We start from the raw sequence: 23924 nt of genomic DNA on the forward strand, positions 1-23924 counted from the left end.
GGCCTTGTCAGCATGACAAGGCTGGATTTCCAGTAGGAGAACACAGTGTTGCGCCTAAATTACAGCTTTGTGCAACCTTAAGTGTTACAGTTCATGCAAAAGGCTCATTGAGTTTGGCAGCCCTTGTGGTGTGTTGCTGTTTTTCATAGTGTTCTAAAATGCAGTGACACGGCTGTGTTTTTCCAAGTCATAAGTACTGGGTGGTTCAACAGCTTAAGATGAAAAGTAATGCGGGCTCCATCTATGAGTATGGTTTCTCCACCAGGGTCAGGCAGGTTGACACTGCCGTGCACGTCAGTGAATATGGGAAAACAATAGATCAACAATAGAAAACCTTGCTTTTACCAATCAAGGCAAGGCAAGGCAAGGCCAGGCCAGGCAAGGCAAGGCAAGGCAAGGCAAGGCAAGGCAAGGCAAGGCAAGGCAAGGCAAGGCAAGGCAGGGCAGCTTTATTTATATAGCGCATTTCATACCCAGGGGCAACTCAGTGTGCTTTATATAAAAACAAACATTTGACAGTAAGAATTGGAAGCATAATCAATCAAGTAAATTAAATAAAATGAATATTCCAGTATTTAAATTGTTAAAGTCAGCCACAAAGTGAGGTCTTTCACACAAGCTTATTCAGTTTCAATGCCATAATATAAGAGAGGTTGCAACTAAAGGTAACATATTGCGCACATTTCCAGTTCTATATTTATATTCTTGGTCGCTACTGGAATATATGTGCATGATTCATGGTTAAAAAAACATTTTTTTAATCTCATACTATACTATCTTATATTATACTATACCTGTCTCTTTAAGGCCCCCCACCTGATGCAACCCTGTCTCCTCAAAATTACATTCCCACACAACTAAACAGTTCTCTTCGGTTAGCTTATGCCATCCCTGGATGCTATGTAAACAAACAGTTATAGAGGGATTTTAACAATCCATAACACCATCACAAACAACCTTAACAACAAAGACTGAGGAATGGATGTTTGTGGGCATGCACAAACAATCTGACATCAGTCTGATGTGAAGCTGTGTTCAGAGCAGTTCAGAGCATTTCCACATACATACAACTCACGTTTTAGAAATTTGACTGTGTTTAACACAGATATTCAACATCACAACAGCATAAAAATAATAGTAAATCATAAAAAGCTTTATATGCCCCCTAACATATGATGAATATATTGACAATACCTACACTGCACAGCATATTAAAAGAAAATGGCACTGACTATAATAATCACCAAACACTGGGTGCCTAAAACAAACAAACAAACAAAAACAAGAATTGTAGTAACCCTGGGTGAACAGCACAATATATGTAGAGGGCTATGTGCACTCCAGATAACATACTTTTTGCCTATGTGCATATGTCTGAGTGATCCAACCTCAGGTATGATGAATGCAGGAGAAGGATAGCCCCCGGCTTCCCCAGACTCATCCAGAGGGACTGGTCTGGAATCCCCAGAGGGGTCGAACCTGCATTTAGATTCCATGGTAAAACAAAAAAAAAGAGAGAAGAAAAAACAGTCACAGTTTATGGTCATGAACTTTGTACAATGTGGACCTGAGCAGCAGTATACAAATAGAATATAACTGAAATAGAACTTGTAATTTCTTGTTTTTACCGTGTTTAGGTGGTAGACGGGTGGGGTTTACCACACTGGACACACTTTTATAAGGAAAACACCATTTGCCCAAGTTTAGGAACAATGTGTAACTCAAGTAGAAATCTTCTATTTACAGCAGAGCACTGTTGTTCACATTTCATTTCTTATGGTTTGAAACAATATGAGGATATAACACACTTTATATGCACTCCATGTATGACATTAAATACAGATCATAAAAGTATCTTTTTGCTCTTGTGATTTTAAGAGAAGTTTTTGTATAATTTTCTCTTGACAGGTAACGTCTTCCTTATCAGTGGGACAAAATCCTACTCTTACAAACCGGGTGATGATTATAATTACAGCAACTGAATGGCTGGGATGTTGATATGGTTGATACAGTGTTGAGCAAGTCATTGAATATATCTGTCAAGAAGAATGCTGTTATGAGAAATTTCAAGAAAGGAAAGATAAAAAGTCAGGATACAATGGTGCTTCTTTGAGTCAAGTGCAAGCATGTGCTGTACTGAGACGTTCTTCCAGAAGCACTTAATTTAAAAATATCCTTAATTTACCTCACTTAATATTGTGTGAATATGTACCTTAGTGTATTAATGTATTTTAAGAGACCCCATGACAGCATGACACATTAATGTACACATAACTTTGACTGTGCTGTTTAACTGAATACTGTATGTACAAATAGGATGTGCCTTTTCAAGCTGCACTCTGACTGGAAACTCTCTCAAAGACAAAAGGACATGCACGCACATATACACACACATGCTCACACATACATGGTTGGAAAGGTTCCTTTGGAAATGCAATAGGTTACAGATGAATAAGTAATAAATGTATATAATAAATGTAATAAGTATGTAACTATTTCAATTACTTAATCAAAGTAATGTAACTTATTACATTTGATTAATTTTTGATTACTTTAATAATTTTTTAACAAACGTTTCCAACTGTTGGCATAAATGTACCCATTAAGCACCAAAATCTAAGTTCAGGTGTTTTTCATGGATACTGACATGATTTATAAGGGAGATCATTTCTTATAAAGCAACATTTATCTCTCATTTGAAAATATATTCATTAGTTCAGACTTTGGAAAATAAAGTCTGAACTTTATATTATGACTTTGTATAATAATAATAATAATAATAATAATAATAATAATAATAATAATAATAATAATAATAATAATAATAGTAAATACTACTGCTACTACTACTACTAATACACTACTAACTAATTACCATAACTTCTACGACAATCACTAATTATGAAGGAAAAAAAAAACTAAATACATTTTCTGCTCTATATTTGTATATTTGACTTTGTGTCTTTGAGTCTTTAGGGTTGAAATGGGCCTCAGTGATCAATAAGTCTCATCATTTGTCCACAACAGCAATCTCTGATTATGTTTAATAAGTATAAACTCAGAAAGAAAAGAAAGATCTGAAATAGACGTTCATACTATTGAATTGTTTTGCCTTATATGTTTAGAAGGAAATGTAACTGCTGGCTGGATTATATTTGTTGACATTCTTTCCTTCCTGTCCACAAAGTGTTAGACTAGCTAGTTAACTAGTCAGACAACTAAGCATCATGCAAAATCACTTCGACTCATATTCATACTGAATTGTTGCATCAGTAGAGAGGATGGAGGAGTTCAATTCACCAAATGGGATGTCCTCCCTCACTCGTCTCAACTGTCAAACATGTAAAATAAGTAACAGCTGCTACTCCAATACGGTTTATGGATCTACAGCTGACTCATGAAAATCTGTTTATTACAGACAGAACAGAATGGAAGTGAGTGAGAAATTGGCACTGTGTGACACCATTTAAGCCCATGTAGGCTCCAAATAAGCCCATGTCATGAATTATTTACAATACATTAAAACAAATATTGATTTCAAAGAATTAAAAACAGTAATATATGTATTCAGTAACATGTTAAATATTTTTTAAAAATGAGAAAAAACCCTCCTGAGCAAAATCTTAAAGGTATGACTTCAGATGGAACCCACTTTGTAATCATCAACATTTTCACAAGTAACATTTTTTCTCAGTAACTGTAACAGATTAAAGTTACATTTATTTTGTAATTAAATTACTTAATGCCGTTACATGTTGCTAGTAAATTCCCAACACTGATTATATATGACCTTACGTTTTCCTGTATTGCTGAATTCTGTCCAAAGCAACTTGAGCAGCATTGGCTCTCCCAAATGGCAGCAAAAGGTAGTTCTAATAATGTCATGTGGTGTCAAGTTACTGCACAGGTTTAAAAACAACAAGAGATCACTGAGAATAGAAGACCGATAGCAAATCTTTTTGTTGACTGAGAGGTTAGTCGAGATTGAAGTGACAGTTTTGTGTGTTGTTCACATTTTAATTGGTAATTACTGAAGGTTTGTAGGTGGTGCATGCTTCATGTCATCATTTAAATCCAACATAAGAATTTAAAATTGCCAAATGTTGCCAATCAGTCTCATAGAAGGAGGATGATTTTCACTAATGTGGCTCTGTATTTGATTTTTAGCTGCAGCTTTAGTTACATATCACAGTAGATATGTAACAAATAGACACAAAGCTATAAAATAGAGAAGAAAAAGAAAGGGTGATAAATTTAAAAAAGTACATGAAAGAATCTCAACCCAAAAAAACACCAAAGTAACCGAACAAAACACAACAAATGTTTCATCAGGGAGGTTAAATTGATCATATCAGCTCCCCTCACTCACTGTGTTATCAGAGGGGTCACTCTACTCCCCCTCCTACTCTTGCACAGGGGCGTGTCTTATCATTTAGTGGAATGCCCCAGAGTACACTGCATACATTTGGATTTGCATTCAGCTTTTTTCAGGACGATACACACATCACACTGTCAAGGCTGCCTTTATAATAGGAGATCGCATGTTGAGACGAAAACATTTCAACAAGATGTTTCTCACTGCTTTTTGGATAGTGCTGCTGGGTTGCTTAAACTGGTGTCACCCGGCTCCAACCGTTGCCCCAACAGATTCCCCAGTGGATCAAGACCTTGCTGAGGTAATGCAGTGTACTTTGCGTAAACATTAGAAGCTAGGAACTATCAGACATAACCAACTGCATTCAAAGCCACTTACATTTGGGAAGATAATTGTTAAGTGAGTGAAGTCTTTAAATTCAGGTTGTGTAGAAAGATAAGGAGTACTGCCATGGTTGGATGAATTTAAATATCACTTCTTTCCTCTCTCTGTATCAGGAATATCTTTCGCAGTACTATGGTGATGTCGGGTTGAGAAACTCCACAGTACGAACCCTTATTAGAAGCAACTTCACTGAGGATCTAGAGTCCATGCAGTCTTTCTTTGGCCTGGAGGTAATAAGAAATGGTTTGCTTTTATTATATATACTCATATTGCTGGGGTAATCTGGAATGAAATTAAGTGATGTCTCTGGAAACTGTAGTATGAGCTGTTGCATGTCATTTCATACCTCTATAGATAAAATGCTGTATAATGTTGCCTACTTCTAATCAATTGTCGTTGATAACTTCAACACTTGAAAAGATTTCATGATAGGAAGTTTAAAATTAAGTGACAATAATAAAAAAAAATCTCTGTGTGGTGGTTACTTTGTCTGCTGCACCAGGTGACTGGCGTTTTGAATAATGAAACTTTGGAAGTGATGAAGGCTCCCAGGTGCGGTGTGTCAGATATTAGCCGATATGCACACTTTTATGGGAAACCCAGATGGCGAAAAACAGCCATTACATACAGGTAACTGGACATGAGGAGGGTGTAATGTTGTCAATACTTAAGTCGTATAGTTGTACTTTAGGTGGCTGATAAATTAGGTGATAATAATGGCAAAGATGATGATGGTTCCAACATGATTTCAACAGGATCACCCAGTACACTCGAGATCTGAGCCAGAGAGAGGTGGATTCGACCATTGCTAAGGCCTTTCAGATCTACAGTGATGTCATCCCGCTGGACTTCAAACAGATTTACAGCGGCACAGCAGATATCATTATTCTATTCAAGGGTGGATGTAAGTTCAAATGAAACAAGGTTGTTTTTTTTCTAAACTTTTACTGAGACATAGATTAAAAATAAGACAATGAAAAAAAAGAAAAGTACATACTTGCACTTTAAAAAATAAAACCACAGGCTGTATTATCTTCTTTGTACTATTGCAGATCACGGAGACTTTTACCCTTTTGACGGGCCAAATGGGGTCTTGGCTCATGCTAACTCTCCTGGAGATGGTCAGGGAGGGGACACACATTTTGATGATGATGAAAACTGGACTTTAACCCAAAGAGGTAGTGATTCTGCAGTGTTGTTTTTGTAAAACTGGAGCTCCTCTGTGGGGAAAAAGCACTTAATCTGTGGAGTGCTGTAGAGCAGTTTGTTTCTGAATGAGAACTGAAAGCTGTGGGGTGTGCACAGAAAAACAAAAACTATACCTTTACTTCCCCACAGAATGGACATTTGTAAATAAGTATTTTTCTTAAATCACTTGAGATGACCATTGTACCTTGTGTATCACCTTTTGAGGTATGACTTACTTTATACTCTTGTAATTACTATGTTCAGGTGTGAATCTGCTGCTGGTGGCAGCCCATGAGTTTGGCCATGCTCTGGGCCTGGATCACTCCAGGGACAGACGTGCCCTGATGTTCCCTACTTATCAATACGTCAACACGAACGGATACAGGCTGCCTGATGACGACAGGCGTGGGGTTCAAGCCCTTTATGGTGAGCAAAACATTAGATTCAATTAAATGATTCACATTAACAAAATGTGCCTGATTGACTGACTTTATGTGCACTATACGTCAATCCATACAATGATTTGGGAATGGGAATGAACCATTTTTATTTTTATTTGTGATGTCATAAGTTATGCTGCAACTAACAATTATTTTCACTATAGTTACTAATCTGCTGATGATTTTCTTAATTAATCCATTAATTGTAATGGAAAACAGAGTCAAAGGTGATGTCTTAAGACCCAAATATATTACATTTACTAATTCAATATCCCAAAGATTTCCCAATTTTTGAGATTTTAATTAATTTTCTGTGAAAAAGGTAATCAATTAATTGAGTAATCATTGCAGCTCTTAAATCCATGCAGGCTGTGAACATTTGTAGGCTTAGACACAATGAAAAACATCATTAATTACAGACTGATATTAAGACATAAACTTTGACTTCATGAATAAATTGTTTATTTTCATGCTGTTGGACATTTTCTTTGCTTTTTCAATCTCCCAGGCAGCCGCACACCTCAGCCAAAACCAGGCCCAAGACCCAAACCAACTCCTCGTCCTGCACCAGAGCCAGAGGAACCAGAGGAACCGGAGGATTCAAACCCAAGAGGTGATCAGTGTAGCAGGGACCTGGTGTTTGATGCTGCCACATCCATTAGGGGAGACCTGTACTTCTTCAAAAATGGGTACGTTTTTAATATGTGATGGTCATCTTCTTTATGTGGAAGATAAATCCTTTATCTTTTTACATTTCAATTTCAATGCCTTACCAGACACTACTGGAGGAAGAGTACATCCTTCCAAGGACTCCGTTTAATTAAAGTAAGCACAAAATGGTCAGGGATCAACCAAGTGGATGCTGCCTATGAAGTCCCATACAAGGACGTGGTGTATCTTTTTGAAGGTAATATTCAGCCATGAATGGATTTATTGTGCATTTAGGATGAAGTAATAGTTTGCATTTTGGTTATTTCGTTTATTTGTTATTACACAATCTTTGTGATTGGTATAATCATGTCACATGGGTATGGGCATTTGTATAGTTAATATATGCACCTGTTCACCTGCATGGTGGCTGGTAAGAAAGAGAGAGAAGGTGAGTGGGTTGCTGTATGTTTTGTTGACCGCTGGTTTTGTCTCTCAAATTAATTAAATATGGTCAATATGTTAAGTTGAACATATAAATACTGTCAAGTTCTGCAAAGTTGTACTAGTTCAGCAATTACATGTAATAACCAGCAACTGTCTCTCTATAGGTCGTCAATACTGGGCCATAAAAGCTTCTACTAAAACAAAAGTAGCAGGATATCCAAAGCGTATCACCTTCCTTGGCTTACCCTCCTCAGTGAGTAAGGTGGATGCAGCTGTCTATGATTCAACAACTAGGAAAACACTCATTTTTGTGAATAGACAATATTGGAGGTGAGTGATAGTTTGAATTAAGTGTTTAAAGGATAAAACATGCAGATGAATGTGGAACATTTAGATTTTTTTCAGGTAAGACTACATATCTAAAAAGCAATTCTAATAATCGCTCTGTTCTCTCCTACAGTTATGATGAGGCCAGAAACCAAATGGACTCTGGATACCCACGATCCATCAGCCAGAATTTCCCTGGCATTGGCTCCAAAGTAGATGCAGCATTTGCGAATGCAGGTGAGAAATATTCATTCACATTTAGCCCATTTCATACAAGTCAAGAATTGACACCGGTTAGAATGACAGAAACGTATGCCTTCTATTTAAAGCTACACTAATTGGTCTTTTCTTGCATAGAGTTAGATCTATTACTGAAAAACACAGAAAAGTATGGCCAGACTCTGTAGTTGCCCTCTGCTATAAGGAGCTTTTAAGCATATACCAGTTCATTGCATTGACATTATGGGCCACAACGTGTGCAACTACTGTTTTGGTTCACTCTGACCACCCTAACCAACCTCTTTTCCAGTTTTTCCCCACTGTCTGCACCAAACCGCAGCAGAGAAAGTGAGCAACTAGCTGGTGAATGTGCAGAAGCCAAGCCAATTTCCAGTGGCTTTAAGTTCAACTGCATATTTTAATATCAACAACCTTGTGTCCCACAGGATATTTCTACTTCTCTAACGGCCCCCGACAAAGTGAATACTACATGCCATACAAGAGAGTGGTGCGTGTCCTGCTCAACTACGGCTGGCTCAACTGTTACTGAACGCTCACAAATAGGAAACCAATACCTATGACCAAAAATCTGACTTCAGTCAGCATGCATGAACATTTCTCAGAGACAGATGTTTTTCAGTCTGACCAGTGGTTGATCGTTGATGTATAGCAAACAACAGGATCAAACAGAGGCAAAAGGACACTGAGTGATTATCATTCGATCAATTCTGTAAATAATCTTTGACCTGTTTAAAGAGGTTTCTGACTTCTGTTCTTTCTGTTTGCAAAGCAATTTTCTGATGGTCAATGTATTTGCTCAGACATGTTCACTTGTTTCAGCAAAGCTATTTTGTACAATTCAAGGTGCAAAATGCAGCATGTTGTCATTAGAACACACCCCAGGGTTATGAATAAATATCAAAATGTAGTTACAAAAGATCTCCTGCAATTTCACTGTCCCCTCTGGTCACAACAGGATCCAACTTGAAGCATATTCTTATTTGCATATACTAACTTGCATTACACAGTGAAAACAATGTAAACCATTAGTTGATTTTAGTCATGTCTGGGCAGTTTTTTTGTGAAATACTCCTTTTTTTTTGCCTGCAATTTTAGAATTAGGACCACAGGGCCTGTTTAGCTCAACCTTAGCCACATCCAATATAGAAATAGAGCTGAGTCACTACTGCTTTCATGAACATGTACAAATTAAGGATTTTATAGTATTTTTTATTGTGTGCACGCTCAACAATCCTGTTTGAGGCAAACAACAAACATGTGCTCAACAAGGTGATCAAGTGAAGAAGATTGGACCTCATCTATAAATTGTTTTTTACCAAGGTTTGAAATATCTATTTCTAAAATTCAGTTGTGGTCTTCACAGCACTGACACCCCATTAACATCTCTTTCCAGAAACAACGTGTCTGTTACCCTGAATAATCCATGAAACATGCTATCAAACATTTCCATGAAGACCTCAGTATAATTTTACATTTCTGTGAAAACCACTAATGGAATTCAATCCATTGCTGTGGGGGTAGAAATCTCAAACCTTCATCAAACCCTAACTATCCAAATAGCTAGATACCACTTGATGTGAGAAAATGCCTTTTCTGTATTTGAGTGAGCAAACCCTTTAATTATAAGACTGATTTCATTGTCCTCTACAATTTCAGAACAAAGATGTCCCTGTAAAGTGTGTTGCTCACAGCACATAAAAATATCCACATTTAAGTCTACACCATCTAAAACATCAACATTGATGTCATTATACAACAACTGAAAATTAAAGTAAAGAGAAACACATTGTTAGGAGTTATCTTGACTTTGAGGAGAGACTTTCAGGTCACAGTGATGTGAGTTGATAACTGCAAGAGAAACACTGTGTCTGTCAGTTACTTTTTGGCAGGTGTGCATTAAGGCTATGGCTGAAATTCCACACTTACCTTAATGGATAAATCCTCCTTTAGTGCTTCTAGATTCCCTGAGAAATGAATGAGCATTTATGTATTTTCACATTTATGAATGAAATGTCTGGAGAGATGGAAGCAGGGGCGGTTCTAGGATCATAACTTTAGGGGGGCTCATCTCCCAATGAGAATTTGACATTCAATGCTCAGTGTTTCCCACAGAATTTTGAGAGACTATGGTGGGTGGACTTCAATCCTACCCTCTACGGGGGTCCGGAAGAAACATTTTGTAAATTTTTAAGTCAATTGCATCATTCTGGTGCACTCTGAGAGCACAATTAAGAGGTTATATCTATAAAAAATAAAAAAAAGTTGTCCTTTAAGCACTAATTGGACTATTTAAACCAAACATATCTTTTTCTACATTGTGTTTCTTCAAATTACTAAACTAACTGTCTTTGCTTATCAATAAAATACTTGACTTCCAGATGACTTAGAAGTGGATCAGGATCAGAGTTGATTTATTGAACAGATGGAAATGAAGAACATCTCTCAAGCCTTTGTTTTTTAAACTGAACCAACCAAACCAGCGTAATGTTGATGCAGTGTCCTGTTAAACAGCACGCCAGGGTTGATTGGAGGTGTGTGGGGAAGTTTATTTGTGCTGTTGAACATAACCGCTGTGAAACAATCATCAAACATTTTATTGATCTGATTCACCCGCTTTCTTACTGTCAGCGCTCCCTCTCTTCATTCACTCTCTACCCCTCGCTCACTCGACCACAGCGTCAGTCGATCCGATGTTTCGGTTTAACTGGTGACCGTGTTAAGTGGTGACTGTCTCACATTAGAAGATACGTTACGAGAGGTGAATGAGTCTTCTGAACACAATTTAACTTTAATGTAACTAAGATAGTAAACACAGATGAGTATGTATTTAAAAAGGATTAAACTACTAAAGGCTTTTAAGAGAACACCTATGTGAAAGTCACCATTTAACACGGTCACCAATGAAACTGACACACCGGTTCTGTGACTACCCCTGTGGGCCCCCACAGTCTACTATATAATTAATGGGAAACACTGGTAATTTCTTTATTTTTAGGGGTGCGGAGATCAAATTAAGGGGTGCACCCATTTCAAAGGGTCTAAAATCGCCCCTGGATGGAAGAGTTAGTGCGGCAATGACTGGTTGCATTTTATTGGACGAACACATAAAAAGTATGATTTAGATCTTTCATTGTAAACGGCAGCTACTCAGACAGTTTCTTTAAGATGGAAATCAGAAAACTCCACACTGTAGGAGAGGGAAGACTGACTTTTCTTCTTTTTTCTTTTTTTTGGACTGACTCACTGTACGACCTGACTTAATATGGGCTACTGAATGCCTTAATTTCCTTCGGGATTAATAAAGTATTTATCTATCTATCTATCTATCTATCTATCTATCTATCTATCTATCTATCTATCTATCTATCTATCTATCTATCTATCTATCTATCTATCTATCTATCTATCTATCTATCTATCTATCTATCTATCTATCTATCTATCTATCTATCTAGATGCCACTAAATTCTACACACTGCACCTTTAACTGTTGCTTGTGCAATACTATAAAATTTCATGTTCAGTTCAGGTCATTCACCTCTGTTGTGTCCCCTACTCAGTGTGTTTGGGATAAAAGAGTCCACATTTAACCTAGTAAGTTTATGAACCTGGTAAATAGCTCAGGGCTAGTGTCCTTTTCTATCCATAAACATATGAATTCAGTTTGGAGCCAAGTGGTAGCGTGAGACCAGGGCTTTAGAGAAGATTTTTTTTAGTAATAAATGAAAATAGAATAAAATGGAATAGAACAAAGTAAAGTAAACAGAACTGGAAAAAGCCAACAGAGCCGAGCACGGCGTGTGTGTGTGTGTGTGTGTGTGTGTGTGTGTGTGTGTGTGTGTGTGTGTGTGTGTGTGTGTGTGTGTGTGTGTGTGTGTGTGTGTGCGTGCTTGTGCGTCTATGTATGTGAGTAAAGAGAAAGAGAACAATGAATAGTAGAGATGATGCATTTCATATATGAGATTTGTGGAATGCAACAAAATAGGCTAAAGTTATGGTGAAATTATGGTGATTTGTTTTGCAGGATCGTGCAAAGTGGTGCTCTCGTGGCCCATTGTGCTTCTTGGATGAACTGTGTCAGTGCTGGGTAGAGGATTGCTGTATGTAGGTCTCGGTGAGAATGATATGTTTTTTTTGTTGGGTGGTTTGGAGTCCGGACATGCTGTGGATGTGGTGTTGGTGTTGTGAGTCTTTGGTCCAGGCTGGTGTTGCATATTTAAAGACGATCTAATATATGTCTGATAAACCTTGAGCATGATTTCTGGTGAAACTCCATGTTTGCATTCTTTGCGTCCTTGAAGGTGGCTTTGGTTCTTTTACCTTCTTTTTCCAGGTTATCAATGTGGGTGGTGCATGTCATGTTTCTTTCGACTGTGACTTCTAGACACTTGGCCAGGGTGAGGGGGTTATTGTGGAGGGTGAGGCAGACAGCATCTTTGAGTCTGGGATTTCTGGTGAATAGGATAGGCTGGGTTTTGGTGCAGTTGAGTTTAATTATCCACATGCTGGAGCAGGTTTCCATTGTAGCGATGCATGTTAGGAGTTTTTTGGCAGCAAGTGGAATTGATTAGGAGTTTGTCATCAGCAAATAGTGAGACATGTCCTTTAATGGGAGGGGATACACATCAAAAATATGGAGGAGAAAATGCAGTGAACTGAGCACTGCATCCTGTGGAACACCAGCTTTAGGAGTGCAAAGTTTGGAGAGGGAAGGGAAGGAACTTGATTTGTCAATTGTGGAGGAGGCTTAAAATTCAATTTTAGATGGGAAGTGGTATTTGGAGTTTTTTGTCTTGCCATCTGAAAAGCAATCTGTTGTGCCACATTTTGTCAAAAGCCTTTTCAATGCCGATAAATACTTCCACGACGAATTATTTTTTTGTGAAACTGTGAGTGTATGTTTTTTAAGTGCTAGAGTTTGTATGTTGCTACAGTTTTGTGCACCATTCATATTTTGTTTTTTTAATTTTCTTCCAGAAGCTGTGTGGGTTGGTTCTGTAGTCACTGCCCAGTTTATTGTAGAATGATTTCCATTTTTCTTGTGTGCGCAGAGCGAGCTGTTCTGGTTCTGGAGCCGGTTTATTTCTGTGTCCGCTGATCTGTATTTGAAGTTTTGTCTGTGCGATTTTTTCCCCCTTTGATCAGGTGTAGGATGGATGTTTGGAGGTGGTGTGTAGCGTGACGCGTGTGTAAATGGGTGAGTATTTATCAAGTGTGCATGGCCAGGTGGTCTAATGAGTGGTACTGGTGTGGGATCCCAGTAATACTTCATTTAATGGTGTGCTTCGTGTAGGTTTCCCAGTTGGCTTTTTTTGTCGTTGTGCCATGTGCTGAAAGTGGCAAGGATGGGGAAGTGGTCACTGCCAATGTTGTGGCTCAAGTTGTGGAGTGTGGCTGAGAGGTCTGGTGATGAGAGTGCCAGGTCCAGTGTGTCTATGGTAGAGTTGGCAGAGTGAATGTGTGTATGTCTGTCATTATTGAGAATGGTGAAGTTGGTGAAGTGCTTTTCCGGATTTGCTTGTGGAAATTATGGTGATTTGTTTTGCAGGATCGTGCAAAGTGGTACTCTCGTGGCCCATTGTGCTTCTTGGATGAATTGTGTCAGTGCTGGGTTGAGGATTGCTGTATGTAGATCTGTGTGAGAATGATGTGTTTTTTTTGTTGGGTGGTTTGGAGTCTGGACATGCTGTGGATGTAGTGTTGGTATTGTGAGTCTTTGGTCCAGGCTGGTGTTGCATATTTAAAGACGATCTAATATATGTCTGATAAACCTTGAGGATGATTTCTAGTGAAACTCCATGTTTGCATTCTTTGCGTCCTTGAAGGTGGCTTTGATGTCCTTCTTTTACCTTCTTTTTCCAGGTTATCAACGTGGGTGGTGCATGTCATGTTTCTTTCGACTGTGGCTTCTAGTTCTAGAAGTTGGTGAAGTGCTTTTCCGGATTTGCTTGTAGTGTTGCAGTTTAAATCGTTGTGCTTGTCATTAAAATCTAATTTTACATCCGATAAAGACACCATGGTTGATGTTGTCTATGACTACTGGTATGAGTGACAGGCTTTTGGGTGAATATGTGTGATCCTTTGATGCTCTCTTCTTGGGGTTGAAGCTGAAATGGTCACTGTATTTGTCCTTGTTTCAGTGAATGGTCTCTGCATATGTGGGTGGATGGAGGTGGTACAGGGACGGGAGATGTTTCCATAGGTTTGCTATGCATCAGGGTTGTGCTCATAAGTCCAATGATGCTCTGGAGTTTCATGCTTTTGTCCCTTGTAATTTGTGAGTATTCTTTTGTGGTGCATTGGTTCCTCCTGGTGGTGTGATGTGGCTGTAGTGAGTCCAGTTTTTTAAGATTCTGTAATAAAACTGTCTACCGAGGGAAATCAGTATTTGATGATTTTGGATTTGGTGGCTGGCTGCTCACAGTGATGTAGGTGTTGGTCTTTGAGGGATTAGGCATATCAGGTGTAAAATATGGCATAGGGAGCAGATGTTGTGGAATGGGATAGGCATAATATGACAAATGAATGCAATCAGAATCAGAAAATAGTAATGTTTACACTGCTTGCATGTATTATAACTATGAGGAAAAAAGCTGTAAGTAACCTGTAGATTTAGCAGAAACTGTGTGTGCCCTTGATGTTACACATTTTGTTACATTGGCCTCTGTCCACTCATCTTGCAGTGTGCGGAGTCTCATATAGCTTCATGTGTTTTCTGCCTTTCTGTAGGCCACTCAAAATTCACAATACAGCCTTTTCTGTTGTTATAATTTGAGCACATATTTTACACTCATTTTATCCTACCACTAGTAAAAAAAAATGTATACAGTCACAAACTTGAATTTCTCTTTCAGAGGGTTTTGGTTTTCAGATATGATGGCATACAGTACAACCGCTTTGGTTTTATTGACTCTCATTCATAATCACTTGAATTTTATTTATATCTCAAACATGCTATTGTGCCTGCAAATGTGACAATGAACTGATTGAAGGCTGAACTGAAGGCTGTTTCAAAACAAACCGGATATCCGGTTGGACTGCTGTCAGAAATAATGTCCGCTGAAACAACTGAGCAACTAACTGCAATTTCTCTATTGGTCTTCCTTATCTACATCGATGCATTCATTTTTACATATTTTTTGCACCGTCTAACAAAATATATAAGGAAACAAAAGCAAAAGGATCTAATCGACAAAATCTATTAATTAGCACATAATATAATATCAATCTTCTCTAGAGCTTCTGGTCTGTGCTTAAACTTGAAAAAATGTGAAATATTAGCTCTTCATCCTTGTGCTGAGACAAATATAAGCTCCATTCCGGTTAAAACTGAACTAAAATACCTAGGTTTAACAATGTTTAAAGATAGGAATAAGAGAGAACAACTAAACATAGAAGGGAAAATAGATAGTATGAAAAGATCTCTCAATCCTTGGCTTATGAGAGATCTATCTATTCTTGGCAGAATCTTGTTGACAAAAGCAGAAGGAATATCCAAGCTAGTATATCCTTGTCAATCTCTTTATGTTTCTCCACAAATGATTAAAAAGGTGAATTCCATCATTTTTAATTTCATATTGAAAAATAAGACCCACTACCTTAAAAAATCTCTGATGGTTAAGGACTATAAAAACGGTGGCTTGAAAGCCGCTGAATTTGAATCCATGATTGGTGTATTCAAGTTGAACTGGATAAAAGCTTATTTGGCACAACCTGATTCTATATGGTTCCACATACCAAAGTGTATATTCCAAACTGTTGGAGGGTTAGAATTTTTGTTGAGCTGTGACTTTGAAATATCTAAACTGCCAATCAAATTGTCTGACTTCCATAAACAAAAAAATACTGTTCTACTGGAAAATGATGTTCACTCACAACTTCACACCGCATGGCTCCACCTTGTGGAACAATAGAACCATCACTATTAACAGGAAGACTTTATTTAAACAAGAATGGTATGATAAAACATGTTACTGACTTGATGGATGAAAATGGCAATCTATTGCAATTTCATTCATTTGTAAAAAAGTTTAGCTTAAAATGTTCTGTTTAATCAAATTTGTAGAGCTATTCCACTTCCCTTAAAGTTCATGATAAAAAATATCGTTACACACTCAAATGTGTTTGTCAAAAATAGGTGAATTGAAAATTGAAGAAACAAAAATGTAATAACAAAGTACTTGGAAGTGTGCTAAAAGAGAAGCTATTCCCTGATATCAAAAAATATAAAAGATAATTGATAATGAAGCAATGTTGAAAAAGACATACTGTAGCTATCTTAAATGGCCAATATCACCCAAAATAAAAGAAATTCAGTTTAAAATAATAAACAATATTTATCCTGCTGCTGACACTCTAAGGAAAAGGTCCAATTTCGAAGTAGATCCTTGTGTATTCTGTCTGACAGAACACGAAACTACTGAACATTTATTCTTTTCTTGTTCGGTCACAATGCTATTTCGGCAAGATGTGTATCGCTGGTTAAATATTGGGATCAACAATTCTTTGTTTAATAAGTTTCAGGTGATGATTTATATGGATGGTCTGTCAAAGAAGTTGTCCAAAATGGTGAACATAATTCTCATTATGGGAAAATATCATATACATGAGAATAAATGGAAAAACAGCAAACCCTCCATAGTTTTAAAAATGAAATCAAAACTATATGACATCTTTAAAGGTACTTACGGAAGAAAATCAGTCCATAAATGATTTATATGAAACTATGTCAATGTCTCTTGCTCTTTAAGTTACTATCCGGTTTTGTTTTAATACTCTTAAAGCAGTTTTGTTAAAATGTAAACCCCTATGATTATGTACTTTTATTTTGTTTAATATTTTTATTTTTGTCATGTTATCTTGTCCTGTTACTAATTGCAAATGTTGTTTGTCAAGATGTATACAATGAGTCTACAAGCTTAAATGGAAATGTATATGTATACACATAAACTTTTATGGGTTGTAGGCTTGTAATGTTTCAAATGCAAGTTAAATGTTCCTCCAAGGAGTTTTGTAAATTGAAATGTGAAATAAAGTTTAAAGAAGAAAAAAAAAAAAAACAACAACCGATGGTTCCGGTTGGCTAAGATATTTTTTCTAGGGTGGCGACGGAATGACCCGCCCCACTCTACGTCTGATTGGATAGTACTCTTTACTGTCATTGGTTAGGTTAACACATGAGGAGTGTGATTTGTTAGAGTTAGGGTGAAATCAGGGTCAGAGACACAATTTGGCTTTGCCTTCCTAGGAAAATAATATCGTGTCCGGTTTACGCTCGACAGAAACAAACAACCCGGACGACGGACGGAGTGAAGTGGTTTCAGCTCGCTTGCTGCAGTTTAATCAAGGTGTGTTTTTATTATAGCTAACTATTACTGTTATCCGTTTTGTTGTTAGCATTTGTTAGCATATAGCAGGTGCTACTCTTTGCCGCAGTCTGACAGAATAACGTGTTTCTGTGTCTCCGTGTTGCTACTGTATGTTGCTCTGCTGTGTATTGAATGTGGATCTCTCTGCAGGACAGAGGCTCGTCCCTGTCTCCTATGGAGTCACTCAACACTTTTGAATCTGAGATGGAGGCGGATGGACAGGGCAGCTACTCTTTGTTTCCTGCTCTGGATAGCATTGCCAGTTTGTCGGGGACTGCTGAAACTCTGGAGAGGTTGTAGAAAATAATGAGACTTTAAAGCTTGCATGTTAGTTTGACATTCAGCCTAGGCTCACTGCTTAAAGATACAGAAGATACACGGTGCATATCAGCAGCCTGGAGGCTGGAGAGTATCACTGCTACAATGAGGAGCATCCCATTATCAGACAGTGTAGATTTGCCAAAATTGGTCAGATGAAAATAGTTTGAGGCATGTATTCTTCTCGACTTGCAGGCAAATAAACCAGAATTAATCGTGAACTTCAGTTTTGGTATCAGAGGATCGTGCACACACACTGTTGTTATAAACACATTTACAGGGTTACAATACATAATTACCTGGTATTCGGGTTCAGCGTTACTGTTTTACTTACATTTGTATAAATACATGCTTGATTTTACGTGCCAAAAATGAAATAATACTCTTAATTAGATGATGCTGAACTGTTTTTATTTGCAGCGAACCACCAAGTGAAATCGCAGAGAAGCCAAACCTCACATGGCTGGATGCTGCCCAGGTATGTGACATTCATTCATCATATTTTGGTGTGGTAATAACACTTATAGCTAACGACTGTCTGTCTGTTTGTGTGGTAAGTGTTTTCCCTTTCTACCTTTTATCATGTAGATTGTCTTGGAGGAAGCGGGACGTCCCATGCACATAAAGGAGATTAAACAAAGAATCATTGACAGAGGACTTGTTCAATCTAAGTACGGCAACTTCTTACAATTTGTTACATTTATTCTTACGCTTGTGCACATTTATGAAAGTTAAACTGTTGAATAGTGAGGTTGTTTTAAAATGGTCAGTTTCTCACGTTTTCTGGAGCAGTCAATAGCTTTTAGTTTACTTTGTTATTGTTCCTTGATAATTTTGGATACTTGTAAAACAAGTTCATGTACCGACTTTGTGCAATGAGGCTAAAGAGCAAGATAGATGTTGATTAACCATAAATGCACACCTCCAATCAAGGAGGTTTCAGGATCATCATCTTACAACTTTATGAAATTAATTTTTTGTTGTTTTCTCATTGGCAGTGCAAAATCAAGTCTGGAGGCTGTCATGTACCGTGAGGTAAGGAGCATTTTTGAGACTCAGTGTGACAGCAGCCTCTGCTGTTGAGTATAATAACTTGCACTTCTACTCATCATTTGTGATAGTTCAGTTGATACAGTACATGCTTCATCTTTATTTCCATTATTATCTTTTGATTTGTCTCCATATTTTTCCATTCTCCTTCTTTTCACATCACCTTACCATCTTAAAGAGGGGAAAATATGAATGTGCTGTCATCAGAAAGAGGATGCTTTGTGCTCAGATGCACCACCCTTGAACCTATTGTATCTTATAACTGATCTAAATTGACCCACAAGTTTTTTTGGGATTCAAATTTGGCTTTTCCAGCCCCGTGCATTGGCCTCCGTCTCACATTATGTTTCAGACACAAAAAGGCAGCAGGAGATTCAAGAGGATTGAGAACAGAAACGGAGTCTTTGCACTGCTGGTGAGTTTTATGGGACACTAATGCCAATTTCACACTAAACCTCTAATATATTATATCTCACAATGCTGTGCATTTGACTATTTTTCATGGATAAATTCTGTGGTGCTGCTATTCACACAAGACCTGGGTACAGAACTGTAGTTTGATACATGTCACCTGCCTGGTATAAAGTATAAAGTCTTATTGATGCTGAAAGTCCCATTTCAGCATCATAATGTGTTAGATGCAGCTTTGGTTTTGCAGTGGGATTTCAAAGCAATCTGGTGTAATGTCATAGGATGTGTGTTATTTATTTAATTACTGTCTTTTTAAAGCTGATAAACGGACATTGGGGTATTGCAGATGGAGCTTCATGGTCCAAAAGAGCAGACTTTTATAGCAGAGACGACAAGAAGTCACTTGAGTATCGTTATAGCGGCAGTGCTCCAAAGTACTAATAAGCTCTTAATTACAATGTTGTACTGTAGTACCCATGTTTACACTTTCAAATCTGTGCAGCGTGAGATCCATGTCAAATGCTAGTTAGTAGTAGGATCTTGGAGATAATAATACATTTTCAGTCAAACACACCTGTCAAAGACAGATGTTTTCCTTGATTTGTATAAATAAAATTCAGAGTATGAATAACTTCAGCGTGTGCACTCTTTGTTTTCAGTAACTTTCATTGTTTGTCACATAGCAGTTTTAAATATAAGCTACATCGGTTATTATTTTATCATCTGCATTTGAGTGTGTTCTCATCCAGCGTCCTGGAGGCAACACCAGCACAAGCCTCAGGTTCTCTCAGTGCACAGGAACACATCTCTTGTCTTTCTCTCCCCCCTCTGTCCTCTCACAGACTGATGAGGAGCGCCAGCAGGCCCTACAGGCCTTCACTGCCCAGTCTTTTCTCGGCTCGCCACAGCAGAATGCCATCTCCAGTTCTGGCTCAGGTGCCTCGGCGCCCGCCTTCCCATCCCCCACCAGTTCCTTCGAGCATAAGGGAAAGATGAAGAGAGGGCCGCGAAAAAACCAGAATGAAAAGTACCGGCTCAAGTACCTGAGGCTGCGCAAAGCGGCTCGCGCCATGATATTTGTGAGTGAACCATGCATGAATAAAATCACTTTTGCTGGATTATGCTTGTTACAGAATAAAACTACAAGAAGTATGTGTCAAATATTGGTTTTATATTGATTATTATAACAGGAGAATGCAGCTCTCTGTGATGAAGTTGCCCACTTAGAGGAGAAGTTTCTGAGAGCAAAGGAGGAGCGCAGGTGAGTTAAGATGTTTAACCTTTTAACAATCGAAAAATATATGTTCAGCAAGGAGCCACCGCTTGATTTAGGATGGTCAAGTCATGTTTTCTCCATTTTCCACTTAATGTGATATTAAAAAATAAACAAGAGTCCAATTTTATTGATATTTATTTTCATTTTCAGGTTTTTACTGAAGTCGTTGTTACAGTACCAGTCTTTGTCAGAGGGGGAGATACTGCCAACACCCGCGTCAAGCTCTCATCCAACTGTGCCGCCTGTGGCATTGACCTCAGGTTCAGCTGGGGCTTCAGGCCTGTCTGGGGGGCATAACCTTACATCAGTGGTGTCAACAGGTGACGAGGGACCTCTTAAAAAACCTAAGAAGGAAAGAAAAGAGCGAGGACGAGAGAATGGGAAGGAGGAACGTGAGTACTATGGCCATGTGTTAATGTAGATACATATTAAAAATAAACGGCAGCAGCAGCGGGATGAATGTGATACCTTTGTGTGCGTGTGTTCATCAGTATTGTGTTCCCATCTTTCTTCAGTTCCAAAGAAAATGTCGAAGAAGAGGAAACTAGCGGACGGCTCTCGGAAACTGGTGCAACCCATCGCTCTGGACTCATCTGGTCGTCCCGTCTTTCCCATCGCACTGGGAGGCTTAACTGTGTACAGTCTGGGAGAGGTCAGTGTCTGACATGACTCACATGTCATAGCTTTCTTCCACATGTCCCACTTATATTTCAGTCGAAGAAAAGAGGAAGAGTTTTAATTTGGCAGCTAAAAGCTTCTATAGAGGTTGTCTGTCTCAGATCCAAAAATACATAGTTTGCTCAAACTGTTACAGGTAGCTTCACTACAGAGCTCAGCCTTTTGAAACATTGACAAGTAGAGTCTGTCAGTTTTGAGAAGTTAAAAAATTTGCCATGAGAAAGGTCTATTATACCTGTCAGCTCACTGGCACATCTAACGGAGACACTTATGTTATTAGTGTTATTGTCCTCTTGCTGTGACAACTGAAACTCCCATTAAGAGTGCTGACGAATGTTTAAATGAATCAATATTAAGTACATAATACCAAAAAATGTGAGCAAAATAAGGCCTCTCTAACAGCTGACCACTAACCACAACCACGCACCTGACTAAATGCAAACTTTTGACTTCTCTCCAGATCATCACAGACAGAATGTTGTTCCATGATGAGTGTGCCATCTACCCAGTGGGCTTCTGCAGCACTCGTGTCTTTGCTAGCATGAAAAACCCTGACCAGCAGTGCCTCTACACCTGCCAAATAAAGGATGGGGGAACAGGTCCACAGGTACAGAAAGGGGTGGTGGTGGGGGGTTAGAGCCATGCCTATCAGCTCAGAGTGGAGCAGTTGGAGTTGGTGGAGATGGTGTTAATGTGGATGTTAATATTGAGGTAAACGCAACCAAACACACACTTAACTGTTTGTAGCTACTTACAAGCCTATATTGAATTCATGTTTCCCCACTACAACCTTCCTTGTAGCTCTTGTAAGTCCCATCTGTGCTTTGTTTACAACTTGTCTTCATAGGCTCAGAATTTTCCCTGCAAATCTTACCGTCGAAAATTGTGCAACCTTAAATCCAGCAGAATGCAACCTCTGTCAATACGTCTTCTCCCATTATTTTTTCGGTCCTCCCCTAAATACATGTGCACTGCCACTCCACATGCATACAAGTATTTAAAGTATGAATGACTGAATTGCTGTGGGTGTGTCTTTGTAGGATATGTAAGGATGTAAGAGCTTTAAAACCTTTACCAACACTGTCTCCCCAGTTTGAGATTGTGCCTGAAGAAGATCCTCAGAATGCCATCGTGGCCTCCTCTGCCCTGACATGCCACTCCAACCTACTTAAGACTATTGCATCAGTCAGGTATCAAAGTCCATCACAAAGGCTTGTGGTTATGGAGCATGCAATAACTTTCTATATACCTATGTCCTCATTCATTATGTCTTTCTCTTAGTTCCAAGTCTGTTGTGCCCATTGTGCCGTCAGGAGCAGACTTCTTTGGCTTCTCTCACCCCACCATCCAGAACCTGATCCAGAGTTGTCCTGGAGCCCGCAAGTGTAGCAAGTAAATTCACCCTGTTCACTGAATGTGGATTAGTAGATCATCATCTAAAAATAGATATGAGATTTGTTTTTAAATGGTGAAAGTAGAAGACTTACCCAGTGCTTAGTAGTGGCACATTTTCTAATGAAAGTTTTTATCTCTTGTGAGATACCAACTGGTAACATTTGAGGTTTAGAAATCTGCAACATGACAATTTATAATTAATTTTTCATTAAATAACAAGCTTCTACGTTTTTACGGATTGATCGTTTATAATGATTATATACCGCAACATATATTCATTTTCACACATTTGCTAACCTGTTTGCATTCTGTATTCAAGTAGAGTTTAGATTTCTTAATGTATATTAATGTTTTGGCAGATTTTTAGAAATCGTTTGTTTTTATCATGTTCACACAGCTACCGATGGATACGTTTTGAGGTGTGTCGCCCCGGCGATGGCCAGGTTCCTCACAGCTTATCAGAGGACGACGCCTCTGTCAACTTTGATGCCTACCAGAGACACCAGGGCTATGACGAGAATATAAAGACGGAGCACATCACAGGTTGGTAAAAACAGGTTACAAGTCTTTGTTGCTGTGCGCATAACTTCTGTCACGTGTTTTGCTTTGCCTGTTACATCTAGCTGACCAGGTTTTTTCATGTACAAGAAGAACATTTCAGTTGTAGAACGGACATGTCTGATGATTAAATGTGTGGATAGGGAGGAGGTCACAGGGTGGAATCCCTTTTTGAGGAGAAAAATGAAAAACTGAGTCTTCTTCTTTAAAGAAATAAATATAAAATAATATGAATGTGCATGGCAACTGTAGGTTAGCTGAAAAATAACAAGTATGATAATACAATGAGTATGTTTTGTTGTCTTGTGTCAATGCTAACATGCCATGAAACTGACTGTTTTCCCCTCAGGACAGACACCACAGTCTCCTGGCTCCTCTCATCATCACCACCTGACATCCCCCACCATGAAGCCCTCTACCTCATATTACAGCTCCTGAGATTCTGTTCCAAAGCACCTCTGAAATAACTGATTGTAATCATCATGAATTCTCATTCTTAGGCTTATTTTTTATATTATTCAAATCAATATTCATTCATTGTTCATCAAGCAGAGAAAGATAATAACTCAAACCTGTGTTATTTATTCTATGCCATCTTCTAGGAAGTCCCAGACTGAGCTTTATTCTCTGTATTTGTTACTTGATGACTCAACATGACATTATGTTGAAAATATCAGCACTGACTTTTTCATTATTTGAGGATTACACTGAAAAAAAGTACTATGCTACCTGCTAAAAGTTTTGGTTGATGGGCTATTATTGCATTAGTAATCAACTGTTGGTTCCCTGTTGCAGTTGTATCAAATGACAAACAAATACAT

General features: G+C 38.3%; 1 protein-coding gene across 3 annotated transcripts; it reads left to right on the forward strand.

Moving 5' to 3' along the window:
* The first annotated feature begins 4437 nt into the window (after nt 1-4437).
* tbrg1 (transforming growth factor beta regulator 1) lies at nt 4438-23776 on the forward strand. Of its 3 annotated transcripts, XM_062419592.1 has the most exons (24): nt 4438-4676; nt 4873-4989; nt 5262-5389; nt 5515-5663; nt 5812-5937; nt 6212-6373; nt 6896-7076; nt 7164-7294; nt 7647-7812; nt 7943-8070; nt 17575-17710; nt 18156-18213; nt 18324-18406; nt 18734-18770; nt 19138-19200; nt 20039-20275; nt 20387-20457; nt 20623-20864; nt 20988-21124; nt 21611-21757; nt 22243-22340; nt 22432-22542; nt 22943-23088; nt 23453-23776. In XM_062419592.1, the coding sequence occupies exons 1-24, from the start codon at nt 4542-4544 to the stop codon at nt 23539-23541; spliced, it is 3078 nt and encodes a 1025-aa protein (XP_062275576.1). In that variant the 5' UTR covers nt 4438-4541; the 3' UTR covers nt 23542-23776. The 3 variants fall into 3 exon arrangements, with proteins under 3 accessions (XP_062275576.1, XP_062275575.1, XP_062275574.1); XM_062419591.1 differs by lacking the exons at nt 4438-4676; nt 4873-4989; nt 5262-5389; ... (5 more) ...; nt 7647-7812; nt 7943-8070 and adding an exon at nt 17324-17396 and having other exon boundaries at nt 17568-17710; XM_062419590.1 differs by lacking the exons at nt 4438-4676; nt 4873-4989; nt 5262-5389; ... (5 more) ...; nt 7647-7812; nt 7943-8070 and adding an exon at nt 17324-17396 and having other exon boundaries at nt 17568-17710; nt 23458-23776.
* The last annotated feature ends 148 nt before the right edge of the window (nt 23777-23924 follow it).

The sequence above is a fragment of the Scomber scombrus genome, chromosome 5 (genome assembly GCF_963691925.1).
Source record: "Scomber scombrus chromosome 5, fScoSco1.1, whole genome shotgun sequence".
NCBI lineage: Eukaryota > Metazoa > Chordata > Actinopteri > Scombriformes > Scombridae > Scomber > Scomber scombrus.

Coding starts and splice junctions, on each gene's coding strand:
- tbrg1 (XM_062419592.1), top strand. CDS start 4,542: ATGTTGAGACGAAAACATTTCAACAAGATGTTTCTCACTGCTTTTTGG. Junction 7,295..7,646: donor CGTGGTGTATCTTTTTGAAG/GTAATATTCAGC, acceptor GTCTCTCTATAG/GTCGTCAATACTGGGCCATA. Junction 20,276..20,386: donor CGGCTCGCGCCATGATATTT/GTGAGTGAACCA, acceptor TTATTATAACAG/GAGAATGCAGCTCTCTGTGA.